We start from the raw sequence: 22898 nt of genomic DNA on the forward strand, positions 1-22898 counted from the left end.
TGACCTTCAATGATTCAGTTAAACCATAAGCAAAAATGACTATAAAGTTTTTTTGTTTTTTTATTGGTAAAGTAAGTGTTAGACTTTTTTCTCCTGAATATTCTTGCGTTATCCAGAATAACAGCAGCTGAAAGTTTTGTTTGAGCCTCTGCAGGAGTGAATCTGCATTTCCTTCAGCCTGAGGCTTATTATTTCACTTTTGGTGTGAAAGGGTCTTTACATTTACCCAAAAATATAACTTTTTTGTTATAAAAAAATATTATTGTAATTATTGTAATATTATTGCAATATTGTAATGCATTACTTTTCAAAGTAACTTTCCCCAACACTGGTGATTTCAAATATGAAATTTAATCGTATGCTTGGTGAACAGCTTTGGATAATTTAATGTTTCCCCATTAAAAGAGAGTGACATTATTGCCTTAAAGGACTTTGATCTAGACATGCAAATGAATTTAATATTTTAAAGTGACATGGATAGTTCTCTTTTACGTCAAGCCATGACAGTCGTGATAAAGTGTTGAGCTTTGAGAAGTCATTATGCAATTAGTGAATTAGTCGTTTGTTTGTGTTCAAACCAGGTTCAACCATGCTCTGTGTGTGTTAATGCGAGTCGGAAGTATCTTTTGGACGAGGGTGTTGAGTGCGTGTGTGTGTCCTTGTGCTCCTATTTGTTTTGATGTTGACTGGATCAATTGTGTCTTTGGTGTGAGGGGAAAAAGAGAGAGAGAGAGAAAACAACATAAGAAAAAAAACAGAGAGGGAGATGTGGGTCTAGGCGACTTCCAGGCATTGTGCGAGCAACGGAAGAGAGGGGGCGGCGAGGAAAAGTGAGACCATTACTAAACGAGCTCGGCCAATTAACGGAAACCATCCAGTCTGTCGGAGCGTTATAGCCTATAGATGAGATCCTCAGAGCTGCGTGCCTCGGCTAGTGTCCGGCAGCACGGCTCGAGTGGGCTGAACCTCTCTATTGTGATTCTCAGAGCTGATGTGACACACTGATGAGTTTATGGAGCTGCAGCCTATAGTTGAGTCACTGTTTAGTCTTTCTAATAAGCATGAATCAAGGAATGAAAAGGTGGAATATGTTGTTCTGACATTCACTGCACTTTACGATAAGGGTTCATTTCTTAACACAGTGTAAACAAAAGTTGCTTCCTTAAATTTTGAAGTACAATCAACTTGGATGTTTAAGTCATTTCAACTTAAATTACATTTAATTGACTTACAAATTAGTTGAATATAACATGAAAAAGTTGAAGTTGAGTTCCTTACCTTATTTTGATGAGTTGAAACAATGCAAAATAACTTATTGATCATATTTTTTTAACAGTGCACTAGTGTTAGTTTATATGAACTATATGGCTACATCAGCATTTACTTATCTTAATGTCAACTTTTACTAAGATCAGAAGGTGCTGTTAACATTAGTTAATGCACACATGTGAACTAAAACAAACAGTTATAGTTTTTTACTGATGTTAACAAATTAGAGCTTATTGTAAAGTGTTACCGATGCACTAAAGATTGAATTTTTTTTATGAATGACTTTCTTTAGTATGTGGAACACAAATAAAGCTATTTTTATTTTTTTGGGTCCAGTGTTTTAAAAATAGGGTCCAGTGTTTGTTGGACCCCACTGACTTTTAAAATCTCAAAATACAACATAATATTGATTATTTAAGCTGCAGAAACAATGACTGTATTTTTAATAAACTGCCTCTTCCTGCTGAAACTGAGAGATTTGGACATATAAGGACACGCTGTGAGCTCATCCGGTGTGGTGTGTGGATGAAGGGGGATGTTTGTCCTCTTGAGGAAGGTGGAAGGAGGTGGGGAGACGGACAAAAATGGACAATGAAGAAAATTAGGATGTACTGAAAAGGGTCACAGGTTGAGAATGAGTGAAATGCAAAAGCAAATTCATATTGTTTATGCATGCACACTACCGTTCAATAGTTTGGGGTCAGTAAGGTTTTTAATGTTTTTAAAAGAAGTCTCTTATATGCACAGCAAGGCTGCATTTATTTGAGCAGATATACAGTAAATACAGTAATTTTGTGGAACAACTGGTTTTCTATTTAATATATTTTAAAATGTAATTTATTCCTGTAATGAAAGATGAATTTTCAGCATCATTACTCCAGTCTTCAGTGTCACACGATCCTTCAGAAATCATTCTGATATGATGCTCAAGAAACATTCATTATTATAAGCAACAATGATTTTATTTGTGGAAAAAGTGATTTTTTCCTCAAGATTCTTTGATGAATAGAGAGTTCAAAAGAACAGCATTTATTTGAAAAAGAAGGTTACACTTTATTTAGATGGTGCACTTCAGACAAGTAAATTTGCAACATGTCAACTCTCATTAGAGTATTAACCAGATTGTAGTAAACTGTAAGTAGACTGTTATGTTAAGATTCGGGTTAGTAGAATAAGTTGACATGTAGTTGCAAAGTTACTTATAGTCAGTATAATGTCTGTTGGTGGAGCATCACAATAAAGTGTTATCAGATATTAAGCAGACAGTCTACTAATACCCTAATGAGAGTTAGTTGACATGTAGTTGCAAAGTTACTTATAGTTAGAAGAATTCTATAAAGTGGACCATTGAAATAAAGAGTAAAGGCAGTAATAATGTTTCAAAAGATTTCTATTCAGAAACACTCACTTTTGATAATTTGAATACATCCTTGCTAAATAAAAGTATTAATTAAAAAAAAAAAAAATCCTATTCACCCAGTAGTATATGTGTGTGCTTGTGCATGCGTGAGTAGTTAAGATCCCTCAGATCTGACCCTACTGAGTCAGACATGATGGACAAATCTCGAAGACAAAATATATGTAATAATAAATAAGTAAAAATAAACCATGAATGAGCCAGAAATGATTAACATTCCAAACCCCAGAAAAGCTCAACGAAAATAAGACCTCATGTGCTCCGTATATAGAGAACAATGTTTCTCTTAAAATACTGTGCCAGGATCATTAGATGAGCAGCCAAGTAATCAAGATGTTTGCTGAATTGTCTGCAGCTAAAAATGTGGAAGATATTTCAGGTCATGAGTTATTCTTTCATAACCAGCACACGGCTATTCTAGGACCTATTGCAACATTAAAAATTACCAGAGAAAGATCTTAGATAAATTCTTAAAAAGAATACTCTATTCATATCTCTGTCAGCAAGCACATATACCTCATTGCAAAGTATTTTTGAAGAAAATTACACCAAGAGCAAGCTTTTGTAATATGCATTTTCATTGTAAACTTCGCTAATGTTACTTGTAAAGGGGTCACGACATAAGTTCATAAAAAAGACTAACACATTTTCCTCAAATTGTCAGTCCTAATGGGCGTCTCAATATAAACCCATTTTCTTGTAGTCCAAAGTACACTGATCATATACTTGTGGAGATTCATGTTTGTTTTCCGAAGACTATTAACTTTTTCTATAACTACTAGAAATCTCTTGATGAAATATTCTAAGAGCAGCAATGACAGTGAGATACTAGAGAGATGGTGGGAGGAGGTGAATGGGTGTCTGAAGCGTTCCCGATCTTGTCTTGGAAGTAAAGTGACCTCTGAAGAAAAAAGGGGAGAGAATGATACTGGTTCAGGTCAGCCATTTCCCCTCAAGAGCCGTTGAGCTTGGTCTGATGGTCACGTAGAGTTTCCGACAGAGGGTGCTTCACGTGCCGGCCTGGAGGTGAGAGGTATTATCAGGATATTAATAGCAGGATATTAAAGTGAAGCACAGAGTTTATCATAATTATTGGAGAGACCAAGACCGGCAATAAATTCTAAATAAAGTCTGACACACAAAATTTTAACATGTACCAATTTTTTTTTTTTTTTTTACAAAACAGTATAAAATAATGTGATGTGAGATGTTATTCATATGGTTTTGATGATTATTCAGTTGCTTTAGCATTGGCTGATTTAATCAAACCCATTGCACTTAACAATAGATTAATCAATCAAAATGCAACTGAAGACAGCTAAACATTCCTTTTCGTTTTGAGAACAAGTGATATGCCCAGGATTAAGTTTCCCCAGGCGATAAATAAATCCCTCATCTGGCACCATATGTCATTCCAATATGGGACACACAGCATGCATCCCAAAATATGCTCCACACCTCCCTGAAATTTATGGCAAGCCAATTTAATATTTATTCCTTTAAAATAAATAGTAGCACTTACAGTGTGTCTAAATGATCTGATAGTGGCTAGTGTCTTTTTCAGTTTCAGATACTATCTTTAGAAAAAAATACTTTTTTTATCTGATACTGTAGTTATTTCAGATGTAATCTATTCAATTAATCACAATTATTTATTCATCACTCACAAGTAATCAGTTGCTAGTCACTATAAGTTGTAGTGACAAGTAACTACGATTTGCAAATGTTTGTCTATGAAGTTTGTTACTTTATGGCCAGATTTACTAACAGCTTGCGCCAGCTCAAACCCTCTTTTGATGTTAAAAAACTACTGTAAGGATTTACTAAAGATACGCGGTGAAAAATTAGTGCTGAAAAGGCGTGGAAGTGGTTATTTTTGCGACTGACCTCATTAAATATTTAGACCACTTATATTATTAATTGCTATGATGATGTGAAGAAAGTTTCAAGGAGTATAACAAAAAGTGTTTATAAAAAAAAATTCCCTACTCTACCTTTTTTTGTATTTAATTTTTTTTATTGAGAACATTATATAAACAAAGAAGGAAAAGATATCAAAGCAAAACATTAAAAGACTTACATATTTCAATTGTTTTTAAAGCCTTCTTGTTAGAGGTAGTCCCAAAGTAATGTTGTACTTCAGTAAGCAAAACATAAAAAAGTGGTTTCTGACCTGAAAATGTACATTTATGTGTATATATATTTTTACTCTACCTTTAAATGTGGAAAGAGCCTGCCACGTGACGTCATGCGCGTGCCCGCCGCACACAGGCCTGTCAGCCGCCGCTGATCCTCCAGGAAAAGTAGGTTACTAAAATGAAACCGACAGGGAACTAAAAGTGTATTGGTTTAGGTACTAACCTAAAGCGAACACAGCTTACTGATAGTGTTTACTCACATCTTGTGAGACTGTATTTCTTTTAGAAAAAAAAAAACAAAAAAAAAAAACAATCTCGTATAAATCAGCCTTGCAGTTTTCGCTTTATTTAACACACAAATAAACAGTTTAAACTGGATGCTACTCGTCGACAAACTGAACGATCTCGAGGGCTCGTTTGTCGTTTTAATGTTTAGGGGATAGTTTTGCATGTTTAACAATTGCATTGATATACTTGGTGGTAAGTAAGTGCACAAGGGCTGGGAATCTATTAACTGAACTTTTTAATTGAAACACAGGCAAACCAGACGAGACACACACACACACACACACACACACGGACGAAGCTCGCCGGTTCATTTCATGTGCTGATTTGATTTTGCAGATGAAAACGAGGCAAGACGAGGCAGATGCTCGGTAGACTGGGAGTCTGCAGCGTTTTCAAGAGGTACGGGAAATCGTTAATGTCCTATTGTTTAAATAACCCAATAAACACAGGACGCAAGTTACCATAGATGAGTTGTTGTTGTTATCGCAAACATCCACAATGACGGTTGTGTGCGGCAGTGTCGCACTTTTATCAGTCGATGTAACTTTGCAATGTTCACAGTCCACTGCAGGAGAGAGAAGCAGTTACGCGTTACATTGTAGATTAATGTGCTTTCAAAGATTAAAAAAAACATTGTCATACGGGTGATTCATCGGCCTAACAATCCCCGGCTTTGAGTATGAGCTTTCACGGATTGCGGTGCAATCCAGTGTTGGTCAGGCTGGACATTTCTCTGGATACAAACATAGACATTTAGTAGATCAGTGCAGTGATTAGAGGTCACAGCTGAAAAATACATCTTAAAGGTGGTATTTGTTTTGTTACATGGTCGCAGTGGTCATTATCTGGTCCAAACTGGTCTGTTTGACACCATTGGACCTGCAACGACAAATTAGCAGCTAGTTATTTATATAGTAAGATGGTTTAACTATTTTGGGGGACATTCATAACTGGTCAACCAGCTAATGACCAGTTTGAAACCAACTGCTATCTTAAAGGCACAATTTTTGGATTAAAATAGCCCAAAACCACTAGAACAAAGATTTTGTTGACTTGTGTACTTACATTATCTTAATACATTTCCAACAATGTTTAAATCCAGAGAAATCCTACCTGTCATACCTGTCATATCTGAAATAACACCTGTCATATCTGTGTTACCATCTATTTCTGGGTTGACTTCCTTAGAAAGAAACCTTGTAAACACCAAAGACGCTTTAACCCTCTGGGGTCCTTCGTTTAACAGTCACACTTGGGACCTTCGGGTCCAAATGGACCCGGAGGGCGGGATTAATATATATATTAAAAAATCTTAATATTTTTTTTTTTACTTGTTTTTTATAATATTTTTTCTTTTCTTTTTTGGTGTTTTGAAATAATTTTATGATTTATAATTAATATTTATGCAATAATTATGACCCATTTTTTCCCATTGAATATAATAGAAATTTTTTATATATATATAATTTTTATTTAATTTTTATTAAAGCTGTATTTCATTTTAGAGTCAAGCCTAGGCCTCATGAAAGCAATTTTTGAAATGAGATGGGCGCCAACTGGTGGACACACTGAGCATTTTTATCACGCAATAGCACATTTTTACCACTAGTGGATTTACAGCTCTCTGTAGAAAGGCTTGCGAATTCTAGTAATTTTTGCCTGAACAGATTTAGTCTGTTTTGCACTCTTGATTTTTAGAGATTCACCCCTTCACTGTTGAGTCCTTTTTTTCTGCATCCTGGCTGATTTGTAGATTGTATGCACAAAAAAACTCTGTGTTTTCATATTTTTGACAATTTCCCATTCATTTCCTATGGGAGTCATTTTTGACCAAAGAGCAGAAGTGTGATGACCACTTAGCATGGTTGGATCATGACCTCAATATTTCTTGTGTGTTCACATACCTAATACCATAAAAGTCACCTAGTTTCGTAACATTCCGATGAAGCTGTGATTTTTAAAAATTCAAAACAGATTTTTGTAATCTGAATTTATTAGTGTGTATGTGTATAAAAGTATGTTTGTGTGTGTGTGTGGATGTGTCTGTTTTGCACTCTTGATGTTTTAGAAATTCACCCCTTCACTGTTGAGTCCTTTTTTTCTGCATCCTGGCTGATTTGTAGATTGTATGCGCAAAAAAACCTCTGTGTTTTCATATTTTTGACAATTTCCCATTCATTTCCTATGGGGGTCATTTTTGACCAAAGAGCAGAAGTGTTATGACCACTTAGCATGCTTGGATCATGACCTCAATATTTTTTCTGTGTTCACATACCTAATACCATAAAAGTCACCTAGTTTCGTAACATTCCGATGAAGCTGTGATTTTTAAAAATTCAAAACAGATTTTTGTAATCTGAATTTATTAGTGTGTATGTGTATAAAAGTGTGTTTGTTTGTGTGTGTGTGTGTGTGTGTGGATGTGTCTGTTTTGCACTCTTGATGTTTTATAGATTCACCCCTTCACTGTTGTGTGCTTTTTTTCTGGATCGTGGCTGATTTGTAGATTGTACGCACAAAAAAACTCTGTATTGTCACATTTTTGCCAATTTCCCATTCATTTCCTATGGCGGGTCCATTTGGACCCGAAGGTCCTGAGTGTGACTATTTTTTTTACAACCACTTAGACTATTCAAATCCTGTCCCCAATTTTTTTGGGTGTTCATATACCAAGTACCAACAAAGTCACCAAATTTCGGATCATTCCGATGAAGCTATGATTTTTTAATTTTTTTTATTTAAACACTTCGGGTCCATTTGGACCCGAAGGACCCCAGAGGGTTAATATATTATGTTTTATTAGACCGGTGAGCAACTGTTTGGATACCTTTATCGACAGAAAAGTAATCATTGTTATACAGCTCAGCGTTGTTAGTCTTATTGGTTGAATCTCTTGTTTTCTTGATTTTACTGTGAGTTTGTTCCCAAAAAGTAGATCAGACAACATTATTTTGTCAAGTGGCTAACATAGCATAATCAGATAGAGCTTTATTGGTAGTAACAGTAATACAGCATTTTCTCCACCATATGTTTTAAAATGAGTTGCATGCCGTTTAGCAACACAAGTCATTCAGCTTTTATTAATATGATATTCTAATATCGATCTATCTTACTGCAATGTGCAACAAGTGTCTCATAGCAGCCACAGAGCGAACGCACAGAGTAACGTTAACATAACTTTCATCACCGCTCAGTCACACAGTAGAACAGCGTTGCATTACCCCACAATGATCAAACGTAACTAACTAAGTTCAAGGAAGGAGGCGAACGTCGAACATAACATTAATCGTAAAATATGCATGAACAAAACGAAAGGAATGGCAGCATATAATGAAAACGGCAACGTAAAATCTCTCGGCCCCGCCCTGCTTCATACCACAGTAACGTTAATAAGACTTTAATATATTAGCTCATCCATGAACACGATTTTTGCCTGTCGGATTGCTTTCCTTTGGTTGTGGAGGTGAAGACGACAACTCCCATGATTCCACGCTCATTCACTGCGCCGTCGAGCTACGACTTTATTGTTTTGAATAAGCGACCTCTAGTGGCGAAACTTGCACACTGTGCCTTTAAGCTACATTTTCCTGCACCTTCTCAAAGGCCCTGTTTGTATTTTAATACTTCCCATATATCCGTTCTGACTGTGTTTACACTTGTTAGCATCTTGTATTGTTGTGAGGTTTATTTGCTTTGTTTTCGTGAGCTTAACAAACACTCCTCAGCCCTTGGATACACAGGGCATTGTCCAGCGGACACCAGATGGCTCAAATGAAAAGTTGATCATTACATAACATTTCCTATCTTATTTTCATGGACGGACTCCGTATATAAAGGATTGTGGATTAAGTGTAGTGGACAATGGCCATTGTACCAATGGGAGACTTGAGAGAGGAGCGAATACATTGCAAGTACTGTGCACCTGTGGGAATTTTATGTATGTTTGTGTGTGTGTGAGAAAGAGAAATGCATTTCGACTAAGGAACCCTGGAATTCCCCTTTCGGCTGAGAATGGTTGCCTTTTCCTGCTTTTTAATTTGCTGCCTATTGTTATCGTGGAAACCATGCGTTGCCACTGGAAACTCAGCATAAAGCATCAACCGGTTTTGTGTAGTAATACATTATGCATTTTTTTACAAGTTTGGACAGCACTGCTATAGGGTCTGATCTCTTTGAGTTTGAGGTGTGTAGTAGAAAATCTAGTTATATTATTTAGTCATGCTCATGCACAAACAAGTCACTTAAAACGGAGAAAGGTTACACACTGACAATTGTTATTCTGTCCTTGTAGAAGCCTGGTATGTCTGGCCCCAACTGGCTGCCTCCAAGAACCCTGGGTAGTTCAGATCGAGCCACAGCACCAATGTCACACTCTGGCCCCGCTCTCTACAGACCTCCTAAGAAAGGTCTCCCCGACCAGAGGCCCAAATATAACATGTATGAGCAGAATGGTGGAACAGGAGGAAATGGGATGCCTGTAAGATATATGGCAACTGGACCTTCAGGTAAGAACCCTTAAACTTTCCAGTGCAGGTTTGATGCATCACGCTTCATTAGGGCTGCTCAATATTGTAAAAAACTGACATTTTTACCCTTTTTGGTCCCACTTTATATTAAGTGTCTTTAAGTACTATGTGCTTACATCGAACAATAAGTACAATGTACTTATTGTGTTCATGTTGTATTGTAAAACACTTTTGCTGCTATTGAGGTGTGACATGGGTAAGGTTAGGGACAGGTGTGGTGGTATGGGTAGGTTAATTACAGCTGTAATTACATGCAGGTATTTTCAAAAAATAAGTACAATGTAAAAACATGTATGAACACAATAAGTCCATTGCAAGTCCAATGCAAGTACATAGTACTTAAAGCCACTTAATATAAAGTGGGACCTAATTTTTTTCTTTTTCTGATTATACAGCAGTCAGCATTTGAAGTGGATCTCAACCTTTCATCACCCATACTTGTCTTAGGACAACTTTTTTGATCCACTTCAAATGTTGACTACTGTATATTGCGATATTAAAACACTTTCACCAGATGAAGTGGATGGCTCTATTTGAAATTAATTAATCTTTCTAGAATGATTGGGGTGATTTTAGGGGAGGGAATCTGCATAGAAAAAAATAAACAAATTACAAGCATAGATAAATAAAATAGAACAAAAATGCAAATGAAATAAACACTGTGCTGTTCAGGTAAGTCTAACAGTATTCATGTACAGAAATTGAATAATCAAATGTAAAATAAGATTGCATTGTCTTCAATGGTAATAATTTTTTTGTTGAAGCTACAACAGTGTTTTTCTCTTTGTATTTTGATAACCATTGATGATACAGACAGCAGCAGGAATATTAGGCTGCTGTCACTTTAAGAGCTAATGCACTGATCCAATATAATGAAACGCATCCGTTTTCTTTCTCAATTGTTTGCATTCACGTAAGCCGCTGTTTATGAGGATACACGCCAAGACAAGCTTTTGGGCATTTTGAATTTCGCATGTATGTGTCCGTTCAAGCACAAACAGACACAGAATGAGAAGGGAATTCGTCTCTTTGTGTGCACAGAAAACTGACCACAAGTTCTGAATTAGTTACTCTTTTGCGTCCTCTTGAGCTCAAATGGTTTAAAATCTCTTAAACACGTTCAAATGATACATTTTGCAATTAAACTGTGAATCACATGCGTTTCGAACCGTAGTGCCTGGTCCATACGGATCATGGATCAACTACGATCTCTGTACTTGAATCGCACATCCTGCGACGTGACTATCACGGATGCGCACATCATGATCTCGATGCTAAAACGAAATATCGCGCAGCCCTTTACTTCATTGTGCGTGAGAAGTTTTATATTGTTGATTCCCTTAAAAAGGTTTTAATCATGTTAATCCAAATGTTGTTTTATTTTATTTAATATAAAAAGTCTTATTTAGTTTAAATTTTAAAAACTTAAGTATAGTTTTTGCCATAAAAATAGCCAGAGAAGCTGACATGGTGTTAAAAAACAAAGAAGCAAACATATGCATCATGTTTTTTCCAAGCGGTCCAGTTTGTGACATGGTACTTATTGAAAATTGTTTATAATTGTCAACCTTACAAGCACAGTGGTTATTTGATATTAAGCAACTCATTATCTCTTTACTTGAATTTATTCTTAAAGAAATAATTGTTTGAATACAATTTGTATGCTTAGGGGGATCCATGCAACACCAGCATCAAGATGATCGCTCAGGGTCTACTGCCTATCATCCATTGCCTCCCCAAATAGGAGAGCGATACTATGCTCCAGGCCAGGGGCCCAAAGAAGACCACCACAACTGGAGCCCCCGCATGGCCAGCCATGAACTTCACGTCAGTGATACCCACATGTTCTTTTATAATTACTTGTGTTCTGTGAATGTGATTTGATCCAATTTGAATTTGTCGATCATTCCTTAAATTTCCTCAAAAATACTGGAAAAATATCCTTCTCATCAAATGTTTTGAAAGTGCCCCTATTATGCTAATTTAAAGGTTCCTAGTTTAGTTTTAAATGTCTCCTACAATAGGATTACATGCATCCAAGGTCAAAAACAATTTACTTTTCTCATAACATACATTGCATATCACCTCATCAGTCTAAAAATGATTTGTTTGAAGATTCAGTCTCTCTAAACCCCTCCTTTCCAAGAGCGTACTCTGCTCTGATTGGTCAGACTGTGCACGACTGTTGTGATCTTGATGGAAGTGCACGTGAAGTGGATTTTCAGTGCTATAAATATCATCTTCTCAACGTGACGATATCACAAACCAAACTCTTCCAGGCTTTATTAGCTACAACTACAGTGTGTGAGAATCAAAGACGACATTGATCGGTGGCAGCCAATGAAGACCATAGACTGGCATTATGTAAATTTGTTTCATCTCATGTTTTTAACAGCAAATGAGACTGGAGTTACTAACGAACTGTTTTTTTCTTTAAGGAGACAATAACTTTATTTGTCATGCACTTTGATCTTTAAAACTTGCAGAACTGTTACATTCACAAAAAGCGATATTACACACTGCATAAAAAATAAAAAAGCATAATAGAGGCACTTTGAAACATTCCCCACACATTTAGGCATTATTGTGTTTCATGAAAGTATAATAATGTGAGTTTTGTTTGTGGCTGTTATTTGTTCAGAGTCGGGGATCAGAGAAGCACATCTCCAATATTGACGCAGAGATAGACTCTCTCACATGCATGCTGGCTGACCTGGACAATCACCCTCAGAGCTCAGGCGCACCGGTAAACACTTTAAAAGCAGCAACTCTTCAAAATAATGCTTTAAACCAAGTGCCAGGGGGAAAGAACGTTGAACAATAGTTTAAAGAATGCGTTCAGACATGTTAGAAAGTAAATGTGTTTCTTAAGGCTGGAATACACTAAACTGGTTTGGCTATGGGACCCACATTTTCACATGGTCATTGAGCTGTGAAATTTTTTTAGAAATTTGATCCAAGTATTTATTTCTCAAAAATGGTTGAGACACACACACACACACAAGCAGGGTTGTTGCAGGGGTATCCGGGGCCCTGGTGCAGGTTGTTGCTGTGGTCCCGCCATCGGTTGACATCACATTCTTTGTCCCGCCTGGGTTGAAATTGAAAGCCTGGCGCCTTTCTCACCTCTAGCGACGGCCCTGCACACAAGTACCATCCCACTTTACTTAACATATACATAAATTGTAACAATATCACTAACACTGGTGAATAAACAGTATAAGGTAAGGCTATGAAATAGCTGTCCCAAACTAGTTTTTGTTCATAGAGTAAAGTTAGTAAGTTACTATGAGCCACTAACAGTCATCAAAAATATAGAAAATAACACAAAGTGAAAATAAAATGGTATTTTGGGTTAAGGCAAATACACAATACTAATATGAATTGTTAATAAAACATGGATGCTGATCCTGAAGAATAGATTGAACATCATACCTGCATGGAAATCCTTCCCAGCCAGTAATGTCATTTTGGTATTACTTACTTTTTGGTAATTTCATGACTTACTAATTGACAATGTAAATTGCGCACACAATTGAAGAGTGTGTGCCGTGTGCACAGTTTATCTGACAGGACAGGAAAGTACATTTTTCTGAGGTGAGAGACTTTTTATTTCATAAGAAATTATGAAAATGATGTTAGAATAATGACACTGACAAAAAGCCTGACAACTTCTCATCTGACCGCACATACTGAATCAGGACAATTTGACAACATGTTTTTCTCTGGCACTCTTACTTAAACTGTGCCTGACAGAAGAGTCAGCAAAAATTGGATAGTGTATCCCAGCCTTTTGGGTAATGTTTAATATTTGGGTATTGTCGCACAGATCTCTGAAATACTTGATTCTGAATCTGTTTTTTCCCCATTTTTTTCAACAGTTGTATGACAATGTGCCTTACAGCAAGCACGGCCCTATTGACCGCTATAACTCTTCCAACCAGATGGGGGCTCCACCAACAAGCAGGCCCTCAATGGGCTACCCCGCTCCACTCCAAAACCAGTACCACCCCGCCCCACCGTACACCTCTACACCTCAGCCGGACTATATTTACCCCTCTGTCGCCTCTTCAGTCCACAAACCTTACCCACAACCAGTGCCTGCCTCCTACACCACTGCCTCCACCCCAACCGGCCCACGCTTTACTGTACAGGTGAAAACGGCTCAGCCCGTCACCTATTCTCAGAGCGGGCGACAGGCAGAGCAAGCGTACACCCCGCCACCGCCCCGTCAGCATGCCTCTCGCCCCCCTCAGCAAGATCGGCCACATTATGAAGCGCAGGGACAGGGCTGGTACCCACCGCCACCTCCTCCTGCACAAGAACCTCATGGAGATCCCGCTGCCTATAAGGGAGGAGCAGGAAATATGCCAGGAGGGAGAGCCGGCCAGGGAGTGCCGGTGAAGATGAGTCAAGACCAAGTGTCAGCATATCAGTCTAACAAGGTAAGACCGGTTTATTGGGAGAGGTCGATGTTGGTTTGTCAAGTTGTAGCACAAATGGAAACTCTCTGGCATGAGACCAAAGGCAGACTTCCTATTGAGTGGCTTTTACAAAAAAAAGAAGAAAAACTCACATTAAAGTAGTCTTGTGAATAATTCTTATTTTAATTTATTCATTTTTTTAATGTTAATAGACAGTCCTTTACACAAAAAATATTACATTTCAATGTACAGTTAAATAATAAAGTACTTTACATGTTAAGTATGTTTTTATGCTTTAGTATGTCAGCCAACACCTTCTTTTTTTAAAGCATGACAAACGATTATTACATTTAAATGTATTATTATGTATTACTATGTTATTACAAAGTGCACTTTAAAAGTTTTCTGAGAAGCGCTGTTGAAAGTGAATCAGACCGAGCAGCACAACACACTTGTAGCCAATCAGCAGTAGGGGGCGTGTCCACTCATGATGGGGGAGGAGAGAGAGAGTGAGCCAATCAGCAGTAGGGGGCGTGTCCACTCATGATGGGGGAGGAGAGAGAGAGTGAGCCAATCAGCAGTAGGGGGCGTGTCCACTCATGATGGGGGAGGAGAGAGAGTGAGCCAATCAGCAGTAGGGGGCGTGTCCACTCATGATGGGGGAGGAGAGAGAGCAAGAGGGAGATTTGAAGAAAGACTGTAGAAAGAGAGATGCTGAGAGACATTACAAAAGAGAAAAAGGAGGAAAAAGGGTTATGATCAGGCAAGAGCTTTATGACCCACGTTAATATTGGAGAGACCTGAAAACAAATGCGAGGTTTCGTTGTTTCTGCTTCATACATTGGTTTTGCTCTGTTTCACAGAATCAAGATATGCTGTAGATGTAATGTGAGCTCTAGTAACAGGACAGTTTTGAGAGTCATTGTTTGTCTGGAGCTGATGGCGACTCACAACCAACCCTTGCTTGCATTTACTCTTCTGTACTGTATGTTCCTTTTTTGTTCTTCCATGTAGTTCATTCATCTTCACTTTATTTTTTGCAAAGCATTATTTGCTTCGCTTCAGCTATGAAAAAGTGACATCCACTCTTGCATTGAGTGTTCATGCATTTTGTGGGCGAAGCAATGAAGGGAGGGGGGTGTGTGTTTGAGTTGATTTCTAATAGCAACAGTGTTTCTCAGAAATCGCTTACTGCACCTTTATGTTAGACTTAAGTGGCCTTTTACATTAATACTGATTATCTGCAAGTTTTTAAATACATTTATGATTTGAAGTAGCCTACTCTACAAGTGCATCTGCAATACTATGAAGTGCACTGCTTTTCAAAACGGTAGTGAACATGATTTGTGTGTTTTTACTCTACAGAAAGTCTGAGAATGTGTAAAGTTTACATTTGTGCAAGAATGGTAAAATATGGTTTCAATGTTCTTCCGTGTTCTGCCAGCAGGGGTCAGCACCGCGTCCAGAGGAAGAGTTGGATCGACTCACCAAGAAGTTGGTGTATGACATGAATCATCCCCCAACTGAGGAATATTTTGGTACGCTCCAATATTTAATGCATTTTTGCTTATTTTATGTGTACAGTGAGGGTCATGGATCTCTCTGTCTCTCTCTCAGGTCGATGTGCTCGGTGTGGGGATAATGTTCTGGGAGACGGCAGTGGCTGTATTGCCATGGAGCAGGTGTTTCACGTGGAGTGTTTCACCTGCATCACCTGTCATGCCAGACTGAGAGGTCAGCCCTTCTATGCATTAGACAGGAAGAGCTACTGCGAGAGCTGCTACATAGTGAGTTCTCTGTTTCTGTCGTCTTCTCTTGGTTTCTGCCTTTTTATTGTATGTTTTTAGCCTGGAAATCCAGACCCAAATCCGAAAGATTAAGGGTCTGGCATCGACTAATGAAAATCGGTCAGCTCGAGGGGCGGCACCAAGCATGCATTTGAAAATCTCACTGCACGCAATTGGATAACACTACGACCAATCACAACAAGCCCCATACGCTTAGCTACCAGCGGAGCTAACTGGTAGATTAGACTCTTGCTGTATCCGGTCGACAAAACAGCAAAAACGCCTTTCTTGCAAAGGAATGATTCGAGCGCCGTCTTCAGTTCCTCTTTTAGATAAAAAGCCAAGTCTAACTCGTTCATTGTAGCGGCCAAAGTCGTTTCAAACAACTGGTGTTCATCCATAGCCAACCTTCAATGTTTACTAATGACTTCGACGTTCGCAGCGCTGTCGTCATCTGTTTAGCTCGCCTCTGGCCCGCCTATATCAGATAACCCAATGTGATTGGTGCAGCTCGGCTACAAGGGCATAGTTAATGAGCATCATTACTCAATGCCACAGTGACTCGTTGAGCAAATTCAAATTGTGCTCTCGTGAGAACTCTGGATTTCTAGGGTAGTATGTTTTTTCCTTTCTGTAGCACCTTTTACATCAAAACATTTTTTTCTTCCTCTCTGTTCACAGAGCACACTTGAGCGCTGTTCAAAATGCTCTGAGCCCATCCTAGACCGGATCCTGAGGGCGATGGGAAAGGCTTACCATCCTCGCTGTTTCACCTGTGTGGTTTGCGGCTGTTGTCTGGATGGAGTGCCGTTTACTGTGGATGCCACATCTCAGATCCACTGTATTGAGGACTTCCACAGGTACTCACTTCACTTCACTCTCACTTCACTTCAAGCCTCTGTTTCTGTTGATAAACAAACAATTGAATGCAGATGGTGAAGTGGCATGTTGTTTTCTTTCTTTTACTAAATCTTTGCATTATTTTTATTAATATGAGGCTCTTTCAAATGTCCTACCAGTTACTAAATTGATTGATTTTATCTCTAAAACCTTGTTTGCTTCCTGTTTGAACAGGAAGTTTGCCCCCCGTTGCTCAGTATGTTGTCAGCCCATAATGCCAGAGCCCGGGCAGGAGGAGACCGTGAGGATCGTTGCACTGGATCGCAGTTTTCATGTTAACTGCTACGTATGTGAGGTAAGAACCATCATTTTGCATGTTTACTGTTGAATAATTTATGTAATGCACCAACTCAGATATTTGAGAGTAGTTTATGTTTAACATCCATGTAAAAATAAGGGGTTGCATTTAGTGATGTATGATATTGACAAGAAATATCTCAATATTTAGGGGGATTTTGTTAATTATGAAAGTCACTCTAAATTGTTTTTATTTTATTAGTAATTATCTGATGAAAATAAGAGTTGTCCATTTTGATTTCATGGCGCCTTTATACATTTGTAATGATGACATAGCTATTTAGTATAAATGATATTATTACAAATGTTTAAATACATGACATACAAGTATACTTTAGTTTACCATACTTGTCAGAACATTCACTTTAACCATTTTAAATGCAATAGAAATAATAAAGTTATATGTAATGATATATTGAAATAAGCACCACCAACTAAAGCCATCTTTGCTTTTTTGCAAGACTTAATTTGATTGGTAACAGCAAGACACTACAGGCAAAACCATTGTTTTTCAGGCAATGGTCAGTTTTGAGATTTTAGGCTATTTTGCTTTTACTAGTCTGTCAATTTATGGAAGCAAAATAGCCTAAAAATGCCTGAAAAAGTGTAGTGTCTCGTCTTAATCTGGCATTACAGAGTGCAACATTCGAAAATAAAAATAAATTTTCTCCATAGGGAAATAGATTTTTAGCTACAACTTATAAATCTTTAAATATAAGCCTTACTCTGAGCAAAGAGGTTGTTCATTGGTGGTATTTGCTTTTGCTGGAGCCGTCAGCGCACATTATTTCAACTTTGTTTTAAAATAATCATTTAACCGCTGAATTCTTGGTGGAAAACTAATTACCCATGATGCTGTACAGAAAATTCCACCAATCAGAGAGAAGACAAGCAAAATGTGCCAAATAAGATCTTTAGCTCCGCCCACTCCCATGAAGCACTGCAAATTACATAATCAATCTCCCTATGCTCTCAAAATATTTGTGTGTATATTTATATATATATATGCATATTTTATTGCAATAAATGTAATATATACACTTATAATCAATTCAATATACTGAAATAAATTTCTCCATTGTTTTTTATTCGATTATGCTTATGCGCAGTGCTTCATGGGATTGTAGTTCTTTACCTCGCTGCTTTCCCTACATTTTTTTCCAAATGCTTTTTTGCTTCTAAAGTTTGTAGCTTGTTGGTTTGGTTCATGGCTTATAATGTTTTATTGAAGACGTTTTTTTAAAATCCCTATGGGAGAAGTGAATGGGGGAAATATTTCTGGAACCATCGGCACTGAAAAAGTGCGAGGACACAGTTGCAATATTGTTAAATACGTGGCATGAATGCATTTACCCTGCAATTACAAATGCATACATAATACTTTGAGATGAATGTATTAAAAATAACATTTTGACTATTGAAATGAATAATAAGTGAAGTCGAGCAAGTGCATGCTAAAGCCGAGCTGTGTTTGTGTTGTAGGAGTGTGGTCTTCTCCTCTCTTCAGAGGCCGAGGGAAGAGGCTGCTATCCCCTGGACGGACACATTCTGTGCAAGAGCTGCAGCGCTCGTCGCATCCAAGACCTTTCTGCCAAAATCTCCACTGACTGCTAACGCCCCCGTCCTGACTCGCTGTGCCCTTCGTGGTTATTCTTCAGACCCTGCAACTATCTAAACATCCACCACCTGGTATTTCTTCCATCCTCCACACTAAATATCCACGTCAATCGCACAATCTCATGGTAGCATAGAGCTGTGGACAAACAAACAAAACAATAGCTCTTGTGCTAGGAGGAGATTGACTGGAAAGATGAATCTTTAATAACAGAGAAAAACAGGTGGTGAATGAAATGTGTGAAATGTTATGCGTGTTTATAAAAAACGTGAGTCTTGTGAACAGGGTGCATTTCTGACTTTGGAAAATCTGTCACTGCTCTTGAGAGTTTTTACAACAACCTTTCATGGAAATATAGAAACAAGTCTCGGTTTCCTCAAATAACGCCCCGATTCTGCTGGCAGTTGGGGTCACGTCATATGGTCCCTATTCAGATGCGCTTTCACATCGTCTCTGTTCTCTTATCCTCTCTAAAACAAATACATGATGTTTTCTCCTGCTACACTCGGCGGAGATCAAGCGCTCCTTATTTTAATACTTGAAATCATGATTGTTGAAGGATATTATTACTGTATTTCATTTACGGACTTGGTATTGATTTATTCATCATGATGCTTATAATGATTCTCTGGTAAAAAGGTGGAAAGGTTTAACATGGGCAGCTTTTTTGTTCTTTTTTTTCCCCTCCTGCTCTTGTCAGTCCAAACAACCTCTAGGTTTATGCTGAACTCTTAAAGGGATAGTTCACCCAAAAATTAAAATTCTGTCATTAATTACTCACCCTAATGTCATTCCAAGCAGGCAAGACTTTCGTTCATCTTCTGAACACAAATGAAGGTCTTTTTGATGAAATCTTAGAGTTTTCTGTCCCTCCATTGACAGCTACGCAACTACCAATTTGACACTTCAAAAAGTGCATAAAGAGATCGTAAAACTAATCCAAATGATATGAATTGAGCGATTTAGTCCAAATTTTCTCAAGAGACTCGATCGCTTTATATGATGATCAGATTTAATTTAGGCTTTTATTCACATATAAACATTGATCAGCGAACATAAACAGAAGCTCAAACGTGATGTGTAATACGAGAATGAACCTCATTGGTTCTCGCGTGTCAAGTGAACATGCTTGAGCTTCAGTTTACCTCAACTGATGTGTGAGTTGATGAATGTTTACATGTGAATAAAAGCCTAAATTAAATCTGTTCATCATATAAAGGATCGAATCTCTTCAGAAAATTTTGGAACAAACCGCTCAATTCATTTGGATTAGTTTTACGATCTCTTTATGAACCTTTAAGTGTCAGTGTGAGTTGCGTAGCTGTCAAAGGAGGGACAGAAATCTCAGATTTTATTAAAAAGATCTTCATTTGTGTTCTGAAGATGAACAAAAGTCTTACAGGTTTGCAACGACATGATGGTGAGTGATTAATGACAGAATTTTAATTTCTGGGTGAACTATCCCTTTAAGCTGTTATAAGAACCGCATATTATCAGATAGGAATAAAGAGTCATTGTAAGCCATGAATGCTTCAATGAAGGACATCTTTGGACAGGTGTGTGTTGAGCTGCATGTAGAGTTTGTGGTTTGGTTTCGGGAGCGAGTTTGAATAGTGAGAGAAATAGTGAGCGATTAGGGAGAGGAGTCTACAATGTTAGAAGAATGACGAATACGACCTATTAGTATTAGAACGTTTCTCGTAACAGTGAGGAAGTTAGTCGCAATTTTGTTACTAAATGTACAGATTAGTGACTAACAGAAGATAAGTGGAATGAAGTTTACAAGAAGGTTAAGACTTTCACTTCAGATTTTGATCATGCATCCGACTTTTGTGCAAAGAGATTGTTACTGACTGGCTTTATTTTTTTACATCTCTTTTTTTTGCTGTATTTTGTGTCAAAATGCATTTTTTTATTATTTGAATATATGTGGAACAGCAAGCATCCATTACTTAAAGCGATTTTACAAAAAGGTTTCAAATAAGATGTTGATTGTTTGAAGCAAAATAAGTAAGTACCAGTGTTTGTTCCAATGAATAGTTACATTTATCTAGAAACTAAAAGCATAAAGTGGGTCAGATGGTTGCATGCTTTATTTATTGACTTTGTCTGGAATATTCTGTAAGATGGTTCAAATCTGATCAGTTTGCTGCCACACAACTTTTTCTTAACCTGTCATCATTGGCATAAATCACTGATTGATAAAGTGCCCGTGGTTCTGCATGGTTTGTTTTAATGCCGGTTTATTTCAGGGCTTGTTTGGATGACTTTGCATTTTTTTTTCTCCCTGATGTTGATTATGGGGAGACAAAAAATCTGCTTTATAAATCCATTTGTATTTACAGCAAATGTATATTGATTTCTAGTTTTTGTACTGACCATTGTTTCCAATTTATGATTTGATGAACTGTGAAAGGAAAAAAAATTGCCAAAAAAAAAAAAAAAAGTTGTTTGCTTTTTTTGTATTACATTCCATAAAGCCAATCACACATAAACAGTTTCCCTGATCACAGTTTATTACAGAGGACTAACAATCTAATGACACTGTTGCAAGGTCAACACAACCTATAGATCAAGATTTTTTCAATTTAATTTGAACTTAAATCATTCAATCACTTGCTATCAATCTCCATAGTACCCATAACACAAATAGTTTATACCATACAGTGCATAAAAATCAAAAAGAGTTACACTCAATTTGTACTGTAATAGTGTTACTGGTGCTGTTATTTACCAATATGCGTGCTGGTGAATTGTAAGAACATTGTTGGTAAATATAGTATCATAAAGGAGAAACTGAAGACAATTTAGATTAGTTATTACAATCCAGGATACAGGGATACGGGCATAAAGCACAGGACCAGAAATCCTCTAAAACAAGTAATATTGACGCCTACACAATTATGTCAGTGTTGAAAGGGTTTGAGTTGAGATTTGATACCAAGCAAGTTGACTAACAGGAGGTGAAGGTCTTCCAGTAGAAATTCCGACAGCCTGTTTTCCGTTCTCGGTGGGAGAGGGGAATCTGGCGAACCACTTCGTTGTGAACGTCGAGATCATCGTCAATGCTTTCACGAGCCTGTTTCTCCTCAGGTGCCGCCGACTCAGAAAGTTGCTTCAGAAGGAGCAAACGAAAGAAATCCTGAAGCTGCAAAGAACGAAGATTCACAAGCTTTTCAAGGTCAAAAAGAAAAATAGATTCTAATTTGAACTTGCTTTAGTACTTGTGCATGTCACTATTTAAGTAACAGTTTACAATTCATTGCGTCGCTGTCTGACTCTGGCGGAAACCTATCTCCAAAAAACGCCACTTTTCAGGAAATATATATATATATATAAACATATATTTTAAACAATTAAATATACCGCATTGTTAAAGTTGAAAATGTGGCATGGTCAGACACTTATATGTTATCATATTATTACCAAAAGCTCAGCTGTCTTACGAAGTTTTTATCCAGAGAAATTCAGACACACTTTTGTTCGCCATTAGAAAATCCGTATCTGAGGCAGCATTATGTTTTCATCAAATTATATTATAAAGTTTGCTGTAACGATGTGGGCGCGCCGCTCAGTCTTTTTTTTCTTTCTGTCATTTGGCCAAAATCTCATGTTATTGAAGTCGAAGTACTTGGCACAGGCTATTTGATATTGGCTGTGCCTCGACGACAAATAAAAAAATCGCGTTCGTGAGTAAAGAAAATCCAGCTGTACTTATTCAGATAACCAGTTCTTTATTTACTGTTGCCTTGCAAACAAGCAGAGACGCAAAACTGCGCGTGACTCACGATTGAGGTTTACCGATTGAGGATTGAGTAACGAGGTTTAGTCAAAAGCTCTTTTTAGTACTTTTCATAGATTAAATATTTGCAAAACAAATTAATAATTAATGAAAAATAAACATATTTTTATTAACAAAAAAGTTATACAATTTTATAAATAAACATATATATTTATATTGATTGACTGATTGATGATAATTGCTGATTGTTATTTTTTGTTAGGCAATGCCTTAGGCATTGGGACCTTATTGTAAAGTTTTACCATTATTTTCTCTATATCCACACAGACATCACCATCAAAACAAACAGTAGAAAAGCTTGTGTTCTACCTCATTCTCCTTGGGCTCCACTTCAGACCGTAACAGCTGGATCAGCATGTCTCCTCCAGGTGCCGAACTGACGCTGCACAGCAGCAAAGAGAGCGATAGAGTCGCCACGACCATCTGTAACGGGGA

The 22898-nt window shown here is 37.5% G+C and overlaps 1 protein-coding gene and 1 long non-coding RNA gene across 3 annotated transcripts; one reads left to right on the forward strand and one right to left on the reverse strand.

The window, feature by feature from the left end:
* Positions 1 to 2642: 2642 nt before the first annotated feature.
* On the reverse strand, positions 2643 to 6303 carry LOC307156074. The gene is made up of 3 exons (XR_013820653.1): positions 6256 to 6303; positions 4901 to 6225; positions 2643 to 3706 (listed from the first exon to the last, which is right to left on the reverse strand). It is a non-coding gene; the product is annotated as an uncharacterized lncRNA (long non-coding RNA).
* On the forward strand, positions 5443 to 20798 carry trip6 (thyroid hormone receptor interactor 6). Of its 2 annotated transcripts, none has more exons than XM_079867279.1 (10): positions 5443 to 5511; positions 9404 to 9617; positions 11308 to 11465; positions 12280 to 12384; positions 13520 to 14083; positions 15507 to 15600; positions 15680 to 15849; positions 16531 to 16709; positions 16924 to 17044; positions 18529 to 20798. In XM_079867279.1, exons 2-10 carry the CDS (start codon positions 9413 to 9415, stop codon positions 18658 to 18660), a joined length of 1728 nt encoding a protein of 575 aa, XP_079723405.1. In that variant the 5' UTR covers positions 5443 to 5511; positions 9404 to 9412; the 3' UTR covers positions 18661 to 20798. The 2 variants fall into 2 exon arrangements, with proteins under 2 accessions (XP_079723405.1, XP_079723406.1); XM_079867280.1 differs by having other exon boundaries at positions 15510 to 15600.
* Positions 20799 to 22898: the final 2100 nt, after the last annotated feature.

The sequence above is a fragment of the Squalius cephalus genome, assembly GCF_949319135.1.
Source record: "Squalius cephalus genome assembly, chromosome: 3".
In the NCBI taxonomy this organism is placed as follows: Eukaryota; Metazoa; Chordata; class Actinopteri; order Cypriniformes; family Leuciscidae; genus Squalius; species Squalius cephalus.